At 46.8% G+C, this 19,790-nt stretch overlaps 1 protein-coding gene across 4 annotated transcripts; it reads left to right on the top strand.

The window, feature by feature from the left end:
- Window positions 1–9: 9 nt before the first annotated feature.
- LOC131497782 (lysozyme-like protein 6) lies at window positions 10–17,581 on the top strand. 4 transcript variants are annotated; one of them, XM_058704357.1, is made up of 4 exons: window positions 13,200–13,938; window positions 14,868–15,026; window positions 15,894–15,972; window positions 17,238–17,581. In XM_058704357.1, exons 1-4 carry the CDS (start codon window positions 13,803–13,805, stop codon window positions 17,305–17,307), a joined length of 444 nt encoding a protein of 147 aa, XP_058560340.1. In that variant the 5' UTR covers window positions 13,200–13,802; the 3' UTR covers window positions 17,308–17,581. The 4 variants fall into 4 exon arrangements, 1 of the variants encoding a protein (XP_058560340.1); XR_009255137.1 differs by lacking the exon at window positions 17,238–17,581 and adding an exon at window positions 10–755 and having other exon boundaries at window positions 13,712–15,026; window positions 15,894–17,225; XR_009255138.1 differs by having other exon boundaries at window positions 13,188–15,026; window positions 15,894–16,932; window positions 17,250–17,581.
- The last annotated feature ends 2,209 nt before the right edge of the window (window positions 17,582–19,790 follow it).

The following is a 19,790-nucleotide window of genomic DNA, read 5'->3' as shown; positions in this document are numbered from 1 at the left end:
TGCGGACAATCTGCAGGATACACGACATGCCTTCTCCGGTGATAAATCGCAAGCAAAAAGAGAAAGCTGGAGGAGGAACCTGTGGATTAAAAGAGATTCAAGAGACATCAGCCAGTCACATCTGCGCGCATCTGATCCCAATCTTGATTGGATCAAACTGTTCGAAGTGTTTTTTGACCGGACACCATTGGAGATTTGAACACTGACTGAATACGTGACGATGTTAAAGAACTGTTGTTTCAAAAAAGATACTAGTGATTGACAAAGCGCAGAGACGCAGCCAGCAGCAGGGGCCTATTATGAAATAGGGCCGGGGAGTAGGGGAGAAGAGACTGCCAGGAGTCTTACCCCCAGCTCGGCCATTAGCTCACTCGAGTCCCTTCCTCTCCCCAGGCCTCGGTTTCCCCATCTAGGGAATGAAGCAGGTGGACCCAGTGTTTAACCTTGGCCTCCTTTTGCTTTGTCTTCACGTGGGCAGCCCTGGAGCCTTTACTCGGTGCCGTATCAACTCCACCCTGTGGCCACAGCAGCATAAAAGCAGCAGGAAGGCCGGAAGGCCAGAACCGCTGGCTCCTGCAGAACCTAGAAAAGGCCACCGCCCTGGGGCAACTCACTTGAAGGATCAAGCTGCAGGATCCCAGGCGGGCTGGTCCAGTCCCGAGGGAAAGGATGAACTTCACTTACTCACGAACCATGGGCACGAGTTATCTGCTCACTGGGATGCTTTGGCCTTGTTCTGATAACTGGGCGTTCTGGTGAGTTCTCTTGGCCTGCATCCTGATCTGGTCAAGCTGCTCAGGACTCCAGCTGAGGTGGGGTACCGCTGCCTCTAACACACTCCTATGGACACACATGAACAATGCCACCGCATTGCTACAGGTCACGTGCCCCTCGATTCCTCGTGCTGGCCTCTGTTAAAGGCCATACTTTCATCGCTATGAACGTATCAGTCTTAACACGGAACCTCACGCAGTGCAAATGCTTAGCAAATAAATAGGGAAGATTTTCCTTCCTGGACCATCAGAGATGCTTAAAATTCTCTGGAAGCATCAGGAACTTTATCTCCAGGAGGATAAGCTGAAATACTCATTGCCTGCTACCAACACCAACCAGTTTCACACATGAATTAAATAATACCCCAGCCCCAAAGAGAAAGAAAGACAATTCTGTTATAATGAGCAGTAAGAGCAGGCACCTGGGTGGCTCCGTTGGTTGAGCCTCCAACTTCGGCTCGGGTCACCATCTCGTGGTTCATAGGTTCAAGCCCCGCATCGAGCTCTGTGTTGACAGCTCAGAGCCTAGAGTCTGCTTCAGATTCTGTGCCTCCCTCTCTCTGCTCCTCCCCTACTCTCTCTCTCTCTCTCTCAAAAATAAATAAACATTAAATTTATTTGTTTAATGTTAATAAATCATGTTTGTTTATTTTTGAGAGAGAGAGAAAGAGAGAGAGCAGGGGAGGGGCAGAAAGACAGGGAGAGAGGGAGAATCCTAAGCAGGATCCGCGTCAGAGCCTGACACAGGACTCAGTCCTACAAACTGTGAGATCATGATGTGATCTGAAACCAAGAGTCAGATGCTTAAGTGAGTGAGCCACCCGGGTGCCCCTGACCATTTCTTTCTTTCTTTCTTTTTTTGAATGTATTTATTGTTTAATTTACATCCAAGTTAGTTAGCATGGTGCAACAATGATTTCAGGAGTAGATTCCTTAATGCCTTTTATCCATTTAGTCCATCCCCCCTCCCACAACCCCTCCTGTAACCCTCAGTTTGTTCTCCATAGTTATGAGTCTCTTCTGTTTTGTCTCCCTCCCTGTTTTTAGATTATTTTTGTTTCCCTTCCCTTATGTTCATCTGTTTTGTCTCTTGAAGTCCTCATATGAGTGAAGTCGTATGATTTTTGTCTTTCTTTGACTAATTTCACTTAGCATAATACCCTCCAGTTCCATCCACATAGTTGCAAATGGCAAGATTTCATTATTTTTGACTGACGAGCAATACTCCATTGTATACCCCGTCTTCGTTATCCATTCATCCATCGATGGACATTTGGTCTCTTTCCATACTTTGGCTATTGTTGATAGTGCTGCTGTAAAGATTGGGGTGCATGTGTCCCTGCGAAACAGCACACCTGTATCCCTTGGATAAATACCTAGTAGTTCAATGGCTGGGTCCTAGAGTAGTTCTATTTTTAATTTTTTGAGGAACCTCCATACTGTTTCCCAGAGTGGCTGCCCCAGCTTGCACTCCCACCAACAATGCGAAAGAGATCCTCTTTCTCCGCATCCTCGCCAACATCTATTGTTGCCTGAGTTGTAACATTAAAAAAAAAATTTTTTTTTAAACTGGTAAAAAATGAGCAGTAACAGCTACACCCGCCATGTTAGTATCAAACCCGGTTTCAAATCCTTGCTCTGCCTCCCACTAGCTCTGTGACTTCGGGCGAGTCACTTAACCTCTCTGCAGCTGATTTCACAAGAGTGCTGTGAAGGTGAAATTGTTCACTGCATACGGTGTTTGGCATCATGCCCCACACGCTGGGAAGGCTCAGCCTGTGTTAGCAACAGTTCTTACTGGGAATCCTCCGTGGTGGCCTCCCACGGGTGCTCCCCATCTCCTCCCCACCCCCAATTCCACCTTGTCTCCTTTCCCTCGCCCTTATAAAAAATCTTCTCGGCGCTTCATTCTTTAGCTTAGTTGGCTGATGGAATCTTGTCGTGTTTTATAGTTGGTGGAGTTTCAGGCAAGGCGGAGAGCCGATAGAGAGGCTACTCCAGGCCTAGGTCTTCCAGAGGCACCTTGAGAATCGCAACTTGCTGGGGCCATCTCCAACTACTCCGTATCAGCCCTGCAGATAACTCACGTGGAGCTATGGCTACCCGCCCGCCTCCCCAGGAGGGGAGCACGCTGGAGGGACTTCTTAATTGTGGGTGCCGGCGACTCACGCTTCCTGTATGTGGGCCGCTGCTTCCCCCTAGTGGCCACTGGATAGATTGCACAGCGAGTTGGCCTGAGGACAACGATGTGGGAGAAGTACCTCCCCCCCCCCCCCCCCCCCGCCTGCACCGGGGAGGGGGGCGGTTCTCAACCGTGACAGACCTGTAACTCCCTTCTCATAAAATGTATTGTGTGTAACTATAGTATACCTTATTCAGGTATTGGCCTACACTGAACGACATATTTCTAAAAATACGATTTGGTAATCTTTGACATACGTATATACCCATGAAACCGCCATCACAATCAAGATAGTTAATATCTCTTCGCTCCCCAAAGTTTTCTTGTGCCCTTCAGTAACCCCTCCCTCCGCCCCTTTCTGCTCCCCCATCCCCAAGCACCTACTGGTCTACTTCCTGTCATTATAGATTGGTTGACATGTTCTAGAGTTTCTTATAAATGGAACCGTGCAGTATCTGCTTTTCTTTCTCCTCCTCTTCCTCCTCGTCCTCCTCCTTCTCCTCCTTCTCTCCTCTCCCTCCCTCTCCTTCTCTTTCTTCTTCTTTTTTCGGTCTGACTTCTTTCCCTCAGCATAATCACTTTGAAATTTACCCATTGCATGGACCAGTAGTATATTCCTTTTTATTACTAGGTAGTATTTCCATTGTATGAATGTACTGCCATTTGTCTGTCCATTCAGAATATTGGTACTTTTAAAAATCAGTCTACTGCCCTAAATATAATAGGAACTGAAAGAAAGGAATAAAACAATAGGTAAATCCCATGTAAATGCTCAGACATGATCGCCCCGGAACATACAATGATGTAGTCAGATACTTCACCTATACATACAGTTACATGGACCCGCTTCTTTGCCGGAGGCTTTGGTTTGGCTCCAAAGGCCCGCGGTTGACCCCTCCACACAGGAGGGGACGATGCTGTGTGGCCTGACGCCTGGGGCCCGAGACTGAGCAGGAGAGATGGACACAGGCAGATGTCAGCTCCGTGGAAAGATTTCTCACAGGGCTGACCATCAGGGAGGCATGGCCAGTCTCATACGCTAAGGTCCCTATTTGATTTCTCAAAGGTGTGTTTGTATTTTACTTACCTTGCATTTCCCAGTGCAATACCGGGGCTTTCTGTTGGCACTTTTCTGAACCGAGACTTAAGACTTACTTCCTGCCCTCTGCTCTAAAGGCCAGTAGCTGGCATTGGCACATCTCTATCCTGCTGTGAGCCTGTTTCAGGACGGAATATACTTTTATGGAAGAAAGTGTTTAGTGGTGCTTTTGAGGCAACAAGACTTTAGAAACTTCTACTACAGAGGCGCCTGGGTGGCTCAGTCAATTAAGCATCCGGCTCACATCATGATCTCATGGTTTCGTGAGTTCAAGCCCCGAGTTGGGCTCTGTGCTGGCAGCATGGAGCCTGCTTGGGATTCTCTCTCTCTCTCTCTCTCTCTCTCTCTCTCTCTCCTCTGCTCACTCTGTCTCTCTCAAAATAAATAAACTTAAAAAAAAAGTTTAGAAGAAACTTCTAAAAATAAAGCCTTCAGTTATACTTACCTTCTTGGATAATCTATCCACCATGTTATTATTAAAGGAGTCTGTTGTTTGGTGGTAACCCTTGACTTCAGACTGGCTTGTTCTTGCAAGGAACCCATTCCAGAAACTGAAGAATTTCCTTTAACCAGCTCTAATGCTACAGAGAAGTATCAAAGTCCATAGCAAGTATGGTGGGACATGTAATATGCGAGGTCTCTAGTCTTTGTTTCTTTTCTTTTCTCCTTCTCCTTCTCCTTCTCCTTCTCCTTCTCCTTCTCCTTCTCCTTCTCCTTCTTCTTTTGAAAGAGAGAGACAGAGAGCGCGCATGTATGCACCCATGCATGTGAGTAGGGGAGGAGCAGAGAGAGAGAGGAGAGAGAATCTTAAGCAATCTCCATATCCAGCGTGGAGCCCAATGCGGGGCTCGATTTCGTGGTTCGTGAGATCATGACCTGAGCCGAAATCAAGGGTCGGACGCTTAACTGACTGAGCCACCCAGACCCCCTCTAGTCTTTGTTTCTTGATTCCATTTTTAATACGCCACCCACACGTTCCCCCCCACCCACACCCGAAGTCCCTTAAATATCTTAATGCTTCCATTCTTATTCTTTGCTTCTTGTTGTTTGCCTTGGAAATGTTTTCCTTCTATTTTTTTCTAACTTCTCATTGCATGATCAGTCCGTTTGTTTTGCTTTGTTTGAAGGAAAGCAGTTAAGACTACACATTTGCTTCTAAATACATTTTGATTAAGTTTCAGAAACTGCCTATGTTCCTTCATTCTCATCGTTTTAGAAACCTGTTATTCCAGATTTTAATTTGCCTTTGACCTAATAATTATGCTGGGGGGAAAAGTATGTGCGTGTTTCTTTGAAAGTCATAAGAAATTGGGTGGTTTCTTTTACACTGTAGCCTGAGTGTGGAGTCTATAGAATTCCTCCTTTGTGGAGAGTTTGACGTATTATTTGTAGCCTAGTTTAGAGTCAAATTGTGTAAATATTCGTGAAGTAGTTGAGAAGGTGTGTATTCTGTGGGATAAAGTACAAGCCCAATAATAAAGCCAAAAATTCAGACTTCTAAATATACGGTTTGAATATATTCCAAAGACAGTGGTGGAACATCTCTGGTGTCTCCGTCCCTGTTTAAGTCTAGAAGCTCTGTGGTCTGTACTCATTCTCTTTGGTCTCATTGTTTCCCACATGCCTTTCCGCTCTGCACTTGGAGAGCTTTTCAAGTGTGTGGCTCCAGCCTCGAGGAACTTTTCTGTGCTGTGGACTCTGCTCTTTGAGCCTTCAATGCAGATCTCATTCCCGGCACTGGGTTTGGGTTCCTTGCATTCTGCCTTTCGGCAAGCTGTATCCATCTTTCTCATATTTTATGGAGAACTCAAAGCAGACATTTCCTTAGGTAGAGCAATTTATTTCCAGAAGCATCCTCTTCCAGCATTGCCCTGAGAACTGGCAAGAGAAGTCCCCAAGTGGGCCCTGTGCTTCAGAGTTCCCCATAACGGGGGCGCCGGGGAGGCTCAGTTGGTGAAGCCTCCGACTTGGGCTCAGGTCGTGATCTCACGGGTCGTGGGTTCAAGCCCCGCCTCGGGCTCTGTGCTGACATTTCGGAGCCTGGAGCCTGCTTCGGATTCTGTGTCTCCCTCTCTCTCTCTGCCCCTCCCCCGCTCATGCTCTGTCTCTCTCTCAAAAATGAATAAACCTTAAAAAAAATTTAGAAAATAGAGTACCCCCCAACAAAATAATCAGATTTATTAAGGACCGCACAATGCCTCTGGCGCTCGGCACTCGCACAGCAGGACCTAACCCTAAACATCCGTGCTCTTCAACAATGTTCAGGCCCCAGGGAGATGCTTCACATCTGACCCTATATTGATGGGGAGAAAAATGCATCAGCTTCGAAAAGTTTAACGAAAGCTTGATGGGCCCCTGCTAGGTACTATCTCTCGGAGGGCAGAGAGATTTTCAGCAGAGAAGTACTTAGGTAAGAAAAAAGGGAAATTAACTTGCCAGATCTTTCCTCTCAGCTGGAATGCAACAGATTAAACACAATGAAAGGGCATTTTCTAGTCGTGCTGACTATAGTTTCTTGTTATCATCTTCTTATTCGTGGTTCTGGGGGTACTACACATGAATTAGGACGGCATTTGCATCCGTTGTAAATGGAAACTGAGGACATTTTTGTGACATTACATAAGCCATGTTACACATTATTCAAATTTGCATGTATATCTAGACTTTAGACATAACGATACTGATTCTTTACACAGGCAGCGAGATGGACACTGAATGCTAGAATTATGAATTTTAACATTTTTATTTAAAAACTCGGGGCACCTGGGTGGCTCAGTCGATTAAGCGTCCGACTTCAGCTCAGGTCATGATCTTGCAGTTTGTGGGTTCAGGCCCCACATCGGGCTCTGTGCTGACAGCTGAGAGCCTGGAGCCTGTTTCAGATTCTGTGTCTCTCTCTGTCTGGCCCTTCCCCTCTCAAGCTTTGTCTCTCTCACTCTCTCTCAAAAATAAATAAACATTAAAAAAATTAAAAAAATAAAAATAAAAATAAAAACTTACTTATTTGGGGGGGGTGCCTGACTGGCTCAATTGGTAAACATTAAACATTTGAAAAATAAACGTTTTTTAGTATATGCGCTGCCGAAGCGAGCACAATAAACGTTTTTTAAAAATTAGAAGAGAAAGAACATGTGACTCTTGATCGCAGGGTCACGAGTTCGAGCCCCATGTTGTGGTTAAATTTACTAAAAATAAATATATAAATAAATAAGTAATAAAAAGTTACTTATTTATAAACCAAATTTTAAATTAAATGTATAATTTAAATACAATTTAAGTTAAACTTTAAGTTATTTAATAAAATTTAATTAAGGTTTTAGAGAGTATAATGATATACAGTATTTGGACTTACGTATATTTGATATAAAAATTTGATATTCAGTAATTCTAATCTTTATTTTGCCTTCTGCATTATTAGATACTTTTCAATGTTTAAAAAAAAAACCCTAACTTTTTGGAAAAACACTGGAAAATTTTTTCATAAAAAATTGTCGCAAAAAAATTAATAAAAAATAAATATATTTACATTTTTGTTCTTTGAATATAATTGTTTTTAATCCTTAAGTAAATTTTAAAATCTTTTTTTTTAAAGAGGAAGTGTGTGAGTGGAGAGGGGCAGAGAGAGAGAGAGAGAGAGAGAGAGAGAGAGAATCTTAAGCAGCCTCCAGGCTCAGTGCTGAGCCCCAAGCAGGACTCCATCCCAGGACCCTGGGATCATGACCTGAGCCGAAATCAAGAATTGGGTGCTCAACCGACTGAACCACCCAGGCACCCCTAAGATCTTGATTATCATAACATAATTAGGGGCGCCTGGGTGGCTCAGTTGTTGAAACATCCGACTCTTGGTTTCCCCTCGTGTCATGACCTCACAGTTCTTGAGTTCAAGCCCCGCATCAGGCTCTGTGCTGACAGTGAAGAACCTGCTTGGGATTCTCTCTCTCTCCTTCTCTCTCTGACCCTCTCCCACTCACTCTCTCTGTCTCTGTCTCTCTCTCTCAAAATAAATAAATAAACTTAAAAAAAATAACATGATTAGCGATTTTGCTGAAAGGAAGAGAAGAAAAATTCCATGGGATCGTCATCATCATTTATGAATGAGGTATACGTTTCTTACTCATCCCAACATCGTCAGCCCAAGCTGCAATGTCCTCAGGAAGAAAAGTCTGGAGGCGGAAGGTACAGGGCAGCACTGCCCACTTAAAGGCTCTTCCTGCTACCTTCTTTCCGCCAGCCCCTACCATCCTGTTTCAGAGGGTAATGTAGCCACCGGTAATAAAACTTTCCTTTGCCTCCTTTCTGCTACAGCAGGTGGGGACTAATGACACTAGGATGTGTGAGCTTCACCGGGAGGTGACAGATTGTCAGGTCACCGCTTCACAGGTGGTTAACCCCACGCTCCCTACTAAGCAGGCCTCTCTTGGTTGCAGTTGACAGAAACTCACCTCGAACTTGTTGGCGCAGGAAGGGACATTTATTGAATTGCAGGATTGCAGTAAGGGCAAGACTGTGTTTGGGTCCCGGAAAGGGTAGACTCTAGGAATGGAATCCTGTCTGGACTCTGCTCCCTCTTCAAGGAAGCTTATGCTCTCAGATGGGCTGTGTCCACATGATTCCAAACTGTAGGCCTCTGGCCTCACTCCTGAAGGCTTCCCCTGTAAAGCTGAGCTGTTCCACTTAATTTCTATTCAAAAAATAGTGGTGGGGGCCATAGGCACACCCTGTCACCCGGAGCACAGTGTCCTGTGACTGGCACTCTCCACTACAACCCCATGGGGGAAGGAGTTCCCCCAAAGGTGGTACCACCCACCAAAGGGAAGGGAGGTGAGGAGGCAGAACAACCAGGACCCTCTGTGCTGCCCCACCCAGGGGCCTTCATGACAGCGATCACCAGTCAGTGCTTCGTACTTTCTGCGGGAAGCTTGCATGGGCCTCCGTTTGCATGGTTTGGACCCAAGTATGTCCAGAAGAATGATGACGTCACAGAACTGAGGTTCCAGAAGGCAGAGTGGCCCAGCGCTCCCACCTTCTTTAGAGCATGGGGAGCTGTGAACTAGGCGGGGCTAGAGTATAGTTCATGAGGAAGAGACTCTTCATTCTACTGATTCTTGAGGAAAGCCCTGGCTGTCTGGGACCTGGGGTCAGAGAGGGGTAGGGGAGAGGTAAGCTTCGGAAGGGGAGGTGAGAATGCATCTACCAGAGGCACCATATTCCCCATGGAGACCCCAAGGGGGGACTTCATGGGTAGAGAGAGAGCTCACCCGCTTCCCAAGGCTCAGTGACCCCTGGCAAGTCTCGGAAGGAACCTCCTGAGTCAGGGTGGAGCAGGGTTGCATGGGACACACTCATACTAAAAAATTATTTGTTGTTTGTCTGAAATTCTAATGTAGTTGGGCATCCTGTAAAATTTTCTTTACTAAATCTGGTAACACCAGGGGGAGGGAGAGAAGCAAAAGAATGTTCACAAGCTCAGGCTGGTACGGAGTGAGCTTAGAAGGCATCTGTGAGGAAACAAGGCCATTAGGGCAGCCATCTTGCCCAAGCAGAAGCTTCCTGACTCTGCAGCCTGTGGGTGGAGGAACCTAGGCCTTTGCTCTCGGGAACATACACCTGCTTTCAGGGGAAAGATACGAATGCACACACCCACCACACACACACACACACACACACACACACACACACACATGCACACAGTGACAGAAATAGCCCCATTCTGTGTTTTCATGGCATTGATAGTTTTTTTTTCCCAATGTTTATTTATTTTTGAGAGAGAGAGAGAGAGAGAGAGTGTGAGCGGCAGAGGGGGAGAGAGAGAGGGAGACACAGAACCCAAAGCAGGCTCCAGGCTCCAAGCTGTCAGCACAGAGCCCGATGCTGGGCCTGAACCCATGAACCACGAGATCATGACCTGAGCCGAAGTTGGATGCTTAACCGACTGAGCCAGCCCAGGTGCCCCATCCAGTTCTTCACCAAGCTTCCCACCACCTTAGATTTAATATCCATTGATGATTCTTGCCCAAACTAATCTATGATGGCTGCAGAGTGATGATTTTCCAACCTCATGACCACCTCCACGTTTATCACTCACCATCTTATTGTCAGGAAGAGCTCCAACCCCATCCCCGTTATGTATCTGTTTGTCTATTTATTACTATTAAGGACTCAGGGATTCCTATCTCTTTCACTAGATTATAATCTGTCACTATCATTATTTTTTTCAAAGACGCTCTAGGCCCAAGGTGGGGTGCTAACTCATGACCCTGAAACCAAGAGTGGCTCGCTCCACCAACTGAGCCGGCCAAGCTCCCCTGTCACTATCTTTATTTGTGTTGATGGCCAAACTGTCCCAGACTACCTTAGAAACCATTCTGTATTAATTCTGTAGCTATGATACCAAAAGCGTAAGCAACAAAAGAAAAGATAGAGAAAACAGTCTTCATCATCATTGAATTCTTTTGTTTCTAAGAATACCATCAAGAAAGTGAAAGGCAACCTACAGAATGCGAGAAAATATTTGTAAGCCATGTATCTGATAAAGAATTTTTTATTTTTTAAAATTTATTGTTTTTAATTTTATTTTTTATTTGTTAAGAGTTACATCCAAATTAGTTAGCATCTAGTGCAACAATGATTTCAGGAGTAGATTCCTTAGTGCCCCTTACCCATTTAGCCCATCCCCCCTCCCACACCTTCCAGTAACCCTCTGTTTGCTCTCTATATTTATGAGTCTCTTCTGTTTTGTCCCCCTCCCTGTTTTTATATTATTTTTGTTTCCCTTCCTTTATGTTCATCTGTTTTGTCTCTTAAAGTCCTCATATGAGTGAAGTCATATGATGTTTGTCTTTCTCTGACTAATTTCACTTAGCATAATACCCTCCAGTTCCATCCACATAGTTGCAAATGGCAAGATTTCATTCTTTTTGCTTGCCGAGTAATACTTCATTGTATATATATACCACACCTTCTTTATCCATTCATCCATCGATGGGCATTTGGGCTCTTTTCATACTTCAGCTATTGTTGATAGTGCTGCTATAAACATGGGGGTGCATGTGTGCCTTCAAAACAGCACACCTGTATCCCGTGGATAAATGCCTAGTAGTGCAATTGCTGGGTCGTAGGGTAGTTCTAGTTTTAGTTTTTTGAGGAACCTCCATCCTGTTTTCCAGAGTGGCTGCACCAGCTTGCATTCCCATCTGATAAAGAATTTTTACAACTCAATAAAGAAGGACAAATAACCCAACTAGAAAATGGGCAAAAGATCTGAATACTGAATTTCCCCAAAGATATGCAAATGGCCAAAGAGCACATGGAAAGATGCTCAGCATCATTAGCCACCAGGAAAATGCAGATCCAAACCATCATGTGTACGACTTGGCACCCATTAGGAGAGCTTTGATCAGAAAGACAGTTAATAACAAGTGTTAGCAGGGGAGGGGGGGCCCGGTGGGCTCCGTTGGTATACAGCATGGTGACTCTCAACATCAGGGTCATGGGCAGAACCTACTTTAAAAAAAAAAGAGTAAATTGAATTAAAAAAACAAACAAGCGTTGGGGCACCTGGGTGACTCAGTCAGTTGAGCCTCTTGATATCAGCTCAGGTCATGATCTCACAGTCTGTGGGCTCAAGCCCCGCATTGGGCTCTGCGTTGACAGTGAGGAGCCTGCTTGGGATTCTCCCTCTCTCCCTCTCTCTCTGCCCCTCCCTAGCTTTTGTGCTCTCTCTCTCTCTCTCTCTCTCTCTCTCTCTCTCTCTCTCTCAAAATAACTAAATAAACTTTATAATTTTTTTTTAAAAGTAACCAGTGTTGGTAAGGATGTGGAAAAGCCGATGGCAATGTAAAATGGTACAGCCACTTTGAAGTCAGGCAGTTGCTCCAAAGTTGAAACTTGAAGTTACTCTATGGCTCAGCAGTTCCATTCCTTGGCGTATATGCCCAAAGGAATGAAAACATTTGTCCACACGAACACTTGTGCGTGAATGTTCACAGCCCCGTCATTCATAATAGCCCCAAAGTAGCCCAAAAGTCTATAAAACGATCAATAGAGAGACAAAAGAAGGATTCATCACAAGGAATGAGATCCCAGTGGCTGCCACAACATGAATAAATCTTGAAAACATTGTTAAGCGAAAGAAGCCAGGCTCAAAGGCCACCTGTGGTGTGACTATTTGTGTGCAGTGTCCAGGTTAGGTAAATCTAGAGAAATGGAAAGTAGGCTTGAGGTGGGCAGGGGTTGGAGGAGGGGTGGGTTAGTGACAGCTAGTGGGTATGGGGTTTCCTGTTGGGCTGACGAAAATGTTTTAAAATTGACCGCGATCATAGTCGCACGGCTCTGCAAACACACTATTGAGCTGTACGCTTTAAATTAAGTGATTGTGCGGTATGTGAATTATGTACTGTGAATTTTATCTCAATAAAGCTGTTACCAAGAAAGTGTTCCAGATTTGGCCAGTGGGTGCCCCTCTGAGCTGGCTCTCATGTCCATTTGACGTGCCCCAATCCATATTTTGAGCACTTTCTTACTTTCTAGCACAAGATAATTCAGACTTATTTTATACCCTTTCCTAACTCCAGCCTAGGAATCAACCTTTGTCCCAGAAGTCTTGCTTCCTATTTGGGGGGGAATGCAAAACCAAGATTTAGGCATTTATCATTTCCTTTTATCATCATGACAACCCTAGTAAGTGGGTACTGGCATATCTTCATTTTACAAATGAGGCCCAGAGAGGTAAAGTATATTGCCCAAGGTCACACGGCAGCCCAACCTTTGAAAGCAGGCGACGTGAATCCAGAGTCCCCGCCCCTTGCACCTCCCCCTACACACACACACACACACACACACACACACACACACACACAGAGTGTGAAAGTGAAGTTTATTTCTTCAACAAGGTCACTTTTACTTGAGTGACACCAGTTTTTTTTTTTAAATTTTTTTTTAACGTTTATTTATTTTTGAGACAGAGAGAGACAGATCACGAATGGGGGAGGGTCAGAGAGAGAGGGAGACACAGAATCTGAAACAGGCTCCAGGCTCTGAGCAGTCAGCACAGAGCCCGACGCGGGGCTCGAACTCACATACCGAGAGATCGTGACCTGAGCCGAAGTCGGACGCTTAACGGACTGAGCCACCCAGGCGCCCCGAGTGACACCAGTTTTGAGTGGAAACAAAGGTGTAGAGCTTATAAGACAGCCTCTCAGGAATTGCACAAGGCAGGGTATACCCTTGGGAAAAGTCACATATCATGCGTCTGGGAGCGTGGGGTTGAGGGCAGATCAACACCCAGTGGCCTGGCCCTTCCTACGAGAGCACATGTTCAAATTCACACACGCAAGTACCAGTAAAGTCCAGTGCTCATCAATCTCCTTTGCCAGCCTCACTCCCCACCCCTGTACCCAAATGCTGCCCATAGCCAGGTGTCCTTTACAAGAGAATGGCTAAAAGAGGAGAAAACCTATAGATGAAAGGAGATCAGCCTCAGTTTTTCACTGTTGACACTGGGCAATGGCTACATGGAGATTCATGATCTTATTCTCTCTTATTTTGTAAGTGTTTGAAAGTTTCTGTAGTAAAAGAAAGTATAAAATGGTGAGAGGAAAGAGAAATAGCCAGGCGGGGAGCCGTGAGTGAGCCGGGACATTTGGCTGCTCTCTCCAGATTCCTCAGGTGCTCAGAGGAGACCAGCAGCACGTCTGGGAGATCCTCGGGACCACAGGCCCTCAGCTGCACCTTCTCCCCTCCGAAGACGATGAGGATGCTACTCATGTCCTTGGTCAGCTGCCTCGTTGCCATAAATGAGGCCAAGCTCATCAGTCGCTGTGACTTGGCCAGAGTGCTGCACAAGGAGGATCTGGATGGGTTTGAGGGCTACTCCCTGAGCGACTGTGAGTGCCGCTTTCTCACACTCCCGCCCCGCCATTCCTCTTCTGCTCCTGGTCACCTCCTGTGTGGCCATCTTTCCATCATTCATCTTTCGAAGCCAAGTTCAAAAAGCAGCCCTCCCCGAGAAGCCCCTCCCAACATTCTATATTCCTTCCACTGAATATTATTAACTGAGCACTTACTATGTACCGGGAACTATTTTAGGGGCTGGGGACAGAGACATCAACAAAGCCCCTTCCTTCACAGTGTTCGCATTCTAGGGGGAGAGGCGAGTCCCAAACAAACACACAAACATATGAAGCACTTCCCGGTGGTGATAAATGTTATGCAGCAGAATAAAGCCAGGGGAGTGAGAGGTAACCTTGTCCTTGAAGGGGAAGTCAAGGAATACCTCTCTGAGGAGGCGACATTGAGCAGCACTGAATGAGGCAAAGGACCGGGTCACCCAAATGTCTGGGGAAGAGCATTCCAGGCAGAGGGAGCAGGCAGTGCAAAGGCTTCGCCCTCCTCCATGGTGGGGCTAACTTCCTTTTGCCCAGATTTTGCACACACCTGTCTTGTGCCGTCCTTCTCGTTTTATCTTGTCTTGTGGTCCTTTAAGGGGTGCGTCTTCCTTCTTGCTGAAGGCACCAGCTGCCTTTGCCCCAGCTGAATGTCCCTCACTGGGCTTTGCACGGGTCATGGCACACAGTAGGCGAACATCAAGTGCAGGAGATGCGGATGGACAGCGGGATGATGAGCGGTTGTACTGAGGGGCAGGTGGATGGACCGAAGGGCGAGGAGAGAAGCTAATGGGTGTTTCCAGCCAGCTTGCCCCGTCTAGCCTCTTAGGCCTTGTTCCTTTCTTCTGCTTGCCCGTCTCCCTTTCTCCTCCGTGTCCTTTGTCCCTCAGTTCAGAGCCCTCTAAAAACCTTCTTCTCCCTGTTCTAAGGGCTGTGCCTGGCTTTTGTGGAGAGCAACTTCAACCTATCAAAGGTAAATGAAAATGCAGACGGCAGCTTCGACTATGGCATCTTCCAGATCAACAGCCACTATTGGTGCAATGATCACAAGAGTCACTCGGAAAACATTTGCCACGAGGACTGCAAAGGTCTGGCCGGGGTCTCAGGGTGGGAGAGGTGAGAGGATGAGTGGGGTCTACTCACAGGACTTCTCGTCCCACTCCAAGCCTGGGAATGCACCCAGGAATGCCTTTGCTGAGCAGAGGATTTCACTAGTGGCTACGACGCCCCTCCGGTTAGGAGATTCTCCGGGGTGCAGGCTCCAGAAAGGCTCTGCACACCCAGTAACAGAGGACAGCAGCGGCCAACATTTATCGAGAGTGTGTTGTATACTAAGCACTTCACATGCCAGCTTCTCATGCGGTGGAAACTATTACGATCCCCGCTTTACAGACGAGCAAACTGAGGCTCATAGAACCAGTGCTGAATGCCAGACTGGTGGCCCTGAAGGCTCAGCTCTAACCATCAAGTCCTGACTTTGGTCAATGGCCTGATTGATTCGAGGCCAAGGGCAAACTCCCCACCTCAGAGCCACTCGTGGAGGCTCCACAGGTCCATGACTTTGCCCCTTACTCCCTCTTTCGTACTCTGATCAACATCCCTGCACTCTTCACCTGAAGAGCCTCTCTCATTAGGCAAGGTTTACCTTGGCCTCTGTGCTGCCTGTTTTGACATTTCCTTTCCCTAGAAACCCTCAAACGTGGCGCGAACCAGCATGTACCCTAGCTAGGATGTGTGGTAGTAAACATACATTTACTCCTGCCCCTCCTGCCCCCACCCCTAGCCACCCTTGACCTCTAGCAGCCATTGTAGGGATATCTCAATGGGCCTCTGGGAGGGAGCCCTTGCCTAATCTGGAAGGACTCAGCCCCTGGGGGGCGGGGAGAGCCGGTGTCTGCCTCAGTCTCTGGGACTGTCCTCTGTGTTCTCACAGGTATTCTCTGTCTCCCCTTCAGAACTGCTGAGCCCCGATCTTCTCTCAACCATCAACTGTGTGAAAAAGATTGTGTCTGGAGCAGGGGGAATGAAGAACTGGTGAGGAGGTCACTGTGGGACTAAGTCAGCAGGCAGAGCCCCAAGAAGGATGTAGTGACAGGAGGGGACAGGAGGCAAGGACTCGACCCCTTCTAACCATCTAGAAAAATGTGGGAGAGCGGCGCGGCTTGGAACTGGGACTTACAAGACTTGGGATCTGGGTCTTTCTCTGATGTTGTATTAAAACTGTTTTGGACACAGTAGCAAAGGAACTTGAGTTAGCTGAGGGAGATGGCTTCGGAGGGGACAAGGTGTCTCACCGAGCTTACCCAAGGGGTCTCTTCTCTGGAAGAGAACGGAGGCGGAGCTGGGAACTGTCAGTGTGGCTTTCCTGACAAGTTTCTGCCTCCTCGTGCATTTCCTTCACTACTTTCTTTGTAGAGCAGTATATTCTGCTCCCCATTCCAGAGAACAGACTGTGGCTGCCCCCAAGTTAATGGGCTAATGTTCTGAGCAGTCACGGAGACTGGCTAGTCTCAGCCCCAGAGTCCAAGGGGCTGGGATAGAGAATCTGATTGGCTCAGCTTGGACCCATCATCCCCGAGCGGTTCAATGAGCTGTAGGTGTGGGACCAGTTAAGCAGCACCATCATGCTGGCCACGGGTGGGGGGTGGGGCTGGCCCTCTCCATAAGTCGCAGCAACATTTTCTATAAAAGGTGCGTAGCTCCTCAGCTGAGTAAATACCCCCAAAGCTGTCAGCTTCCCAGTGGTAGACAGTGCAATGGTTGCTTCACTTTTCTGAGCTTCAAATTGGAGATAGATAGATAGATACATAGATAGACAGACAGATAAGTTGCCTCTACAGGTGTCTGTGAGGATGGAGGGGGTTAAGTGCCTTGTCTACTCTAAGAACACCATGCGGAAGAGACGCTGACGGCTACTAGGGATGACCCTCTCTGGAGGGAGAGTCGATAGTTGCCCCTGAGATTGACGGATTGGTTATTTATTTATTTATGTATGTATTTATCTTTCTGTTTGTTTAGTGACTCTCAGCCTTGTAAAATGGTGCACTCCCCCTTCGGGGCCAGAGGAGGATTTGAAAACGTGGGAGCATACTGGACGGGGGGAGGAGCCAAACACCACAGATAAGAGAAAATTAAAGGAAGGCTCAGAGGGGCCACAGGGGGACAGACCAGAGAGCGAGCGGTGAAGGGGGTTCTGTGCATTGCCGTGCTGTGCCGTGTGTTCACTAAGTGCTGGGTCATGGATGTGGAGAAGGAGCTACTAAGTAGGAAGCAAGAACCCAGCCGCCTTCTCTCCACAGGGTGGTATGGAGGTTGCACTGTGCGGGCCGGCCACTCTCCTACTGGATGACGGGGTGTCACAAGGAATGAGACAGGCGTGGAGTCATTCCAGCGTTCCTCTTCTCGCCTGGGGATTCTTCATGTCTTCTTCCTCTTGCCTCCACTTCACGTTATTTGCTTTCCTTCCCATGTTCAAAAAGGACTGACCGGAGCCCCAGGAATAAATGGTTTTCTAGGGCTTTCTCCTTGCACCCATCCAGGCCCAGGCCCCTGGTTCCTGACTGTCATTCGCGAACCAAGAGAGGACCACAGTGAAGAAGTTGTTATATTTGGGGAATTATTAAAGCATTCCTTGTGCAAAGAATGTGTTGATTTATTCATTTTTCATTCCAGATATCTTCGAGTACCTAGTATGGCAGGAGGGTGGTGGGTACTAGAAGAAGGAAGGTAAATCATAACTATTGTTCTTTTTTTTTTTTTTTTAATTTTTTTTTTCAACGTTTTTTATTTATTTTTGGGACAGAGAGAGACAGAGCATGAACGGGGGAGGGGCAGAGAGAGAGGGAGACACAGAATCGGAAACAGGCTCCAGGCTCCGAGCCATCAGCCCAGAGCCCGACGCGGGGCTCGAACTCACAGACCGCAAGATCGTGACCTGGCTGAAGTCGGACGCTTAACCGACTGCGCCACCCAGGCGCCCCTAACTATTGTTCTTGAGGTGTTCACCATCTGCCTGGAGAAGCAGCGACATACACGAACACTGGCTACAGCGAATGAGTGGATACATACAACGAATACACGGTGCTGATGTGGAGTTGAACCTGCAAAATGACAACGCAAAGACAGAAAAGGGGCAGTTGGAGGAATGTTCCACCCATGGCTACAATCGGAACTGCCTGAATAAACTGTCCCACCTGGGCCACTGCTGTCCCTACTTCTGAGCCTTAACTGCTTCAGCTCTGAAGTGAGAGGTTTGACATTTGAGCGGTTCCCAGACTTTTGGATTTCACAGACCAGTAAAGCACGAAAAAAGTTAAGGCCATGTTAACACGTCCAACTTTTTATTTTAATGCCCAAGAAAGAGTATGAATCACAACAACTATCCTCTATCAGCATCTCCTCATAAAACAGTTTTTAGCATGAAAAATGAAGGTCAGGGTGCCCGGGTGGCTCAGTTGGTTGACCGTCGGTCTTCGGCTCAGGTCATGATCTTGCGGTTTGTGGGTGTGAGCGCCGGCGAGGGGCTCTGTGCCCACAGCTCAGAGCCTGGAGGCCGCTTCGGAGTCCGTGTCTCCCGCTCTCTCTCTGCCCCTCCCCCATTCGCACATGCATGCTCTCTCTCAAAAATAAATAATATTAAGATAATTTTTTAAATGAGGGTCAGATTTATAGGATAATGGAATAGATTTTGTTTTATGAAAATATTTTTTTTAACCCTGCTTATATTACCTTTTCTTGCTTTGGCAAGGACTGGTGAAACCTTCACCGCAGACCAGCAGCAGTCTGAAGGCCACTGCTTAGAAACCTCAGGAGACTTGTTTTGTAAGGCCCCTTCTGGCTCAGACATTCTAGGATTAAAATAAGGATCATTAGGACCTACTTTCCCTCTCAGTGTGTTAGTCCTCAAAATAGCTATTTGGATGCCGAGAGCGGCCCTTCTGCACAAGCACCATGAGCTCCAATACTGGTGCCCTACCTGGCCTCACTCTTTGATTTTTTCAAATTTATCTCTCCTTCTTACCCTGCTTGCCAAACTCCCACATCATCTCACCCCAACAAGCACACACGTACACCAATTCATCAAAATCACGTAGGGAAATCAGGGAATGCTTTTTAAGGATTTCATTAATGGCTTAAGGAGTTATAGTTTGATTTGTATATTTAACATTCATGAAAACATTCTTAAGCCAAAGGATTGCATCTTTAGTGGTCATTGCCCACACAACGTAGAGAAATCCAAATTTTTAAGTTCAGTAGGTAACTTACTAACTGCTAGTAGTCTAAATCTTCTCCCGGAGTGAAGAGGAAGAAGGCTGCCATAAAATTGTCCACACCCAGGGATCCTGTAAGCTCACACTTTAGACCCTACTGTAAAAATACACTTGACTAACGGTGCCTGGGTGGCTCAGTCGGTTAAGCGTCCGACTTCAGCCCAGGTCATGATCTCACGGTTTGTGAGTTTGAGCCCTGCTTGGGGCTCTGTGCTGACAGTCTGGAGCCTGCTTCGGATTCTGTGTGTGTGTGTGTGTGTGTGTGTGTGTGTGTGTGTGTGTGTGTCTGATTCCCCCCTGCTCGCACTCTGTCTCTCAAAAATAAATATTAAAAAAAAATTTTTTTTTCAACGTTTTTTAAATTTATTTTTGGGACAGAGAGAGACAGAGCATGAACGGGTGAGGGACAGAGAGAGAGGGAGACACAGAATTGGAAACAGGCTCCAGGCTCCAAGCCATCAGCCCAGAGCCTGACGCGGGGCTCGAACTCACGGACCGCGAGATCGTGACCTGGCTGAAGTCGGACGCTTAACCGACTGCGCCACCCAGGCGACCCCCCAAAAAATTTTTTTTATATACACT

Source organism: Neofelis nebulosa, chromosome 16, assembly GCF_028018385.1.
Source record: "Neofelis nebulosa isolate mNeoNeb1 chromosome 16, mNeoNeb1.pri, whole genome shotgun sequence".
Taxonomy (NCBI): Eukaryota; Metazoa; Chordata; class Mammalia; order Carnivora; family Felidae; genus Neofelis; species Neofelis nebulosa.
Note: the sequence above shows the minus strand (reverse complement) of the source record. Positions and strands in the feature narration are given on the sequence as shown.

Coding starts and splice junctions, on each gene's coding strand:
- LOC131497782 (XM_058704357.1), top strand. CDS start 13,803: ATGAGGATGCTACTCATGTCCTTGGTCAGCTGCCTCGTTGCCATAAAT. Junction 15,027..15,893: donor TTGCCACGAGGACTGCAAAG/GTCTGGCCGGGG, acceptor TCTCCCCTTCAG/AACTGCTGAGCCCCGATCTT. Junction 15,973..17,237: donor GCAGGGGGAATGAAGAACTG/GTGAGGAGGTCA, acceptor TTCTCTCCACAG/GGTGGTATGGAGGTTGCACT.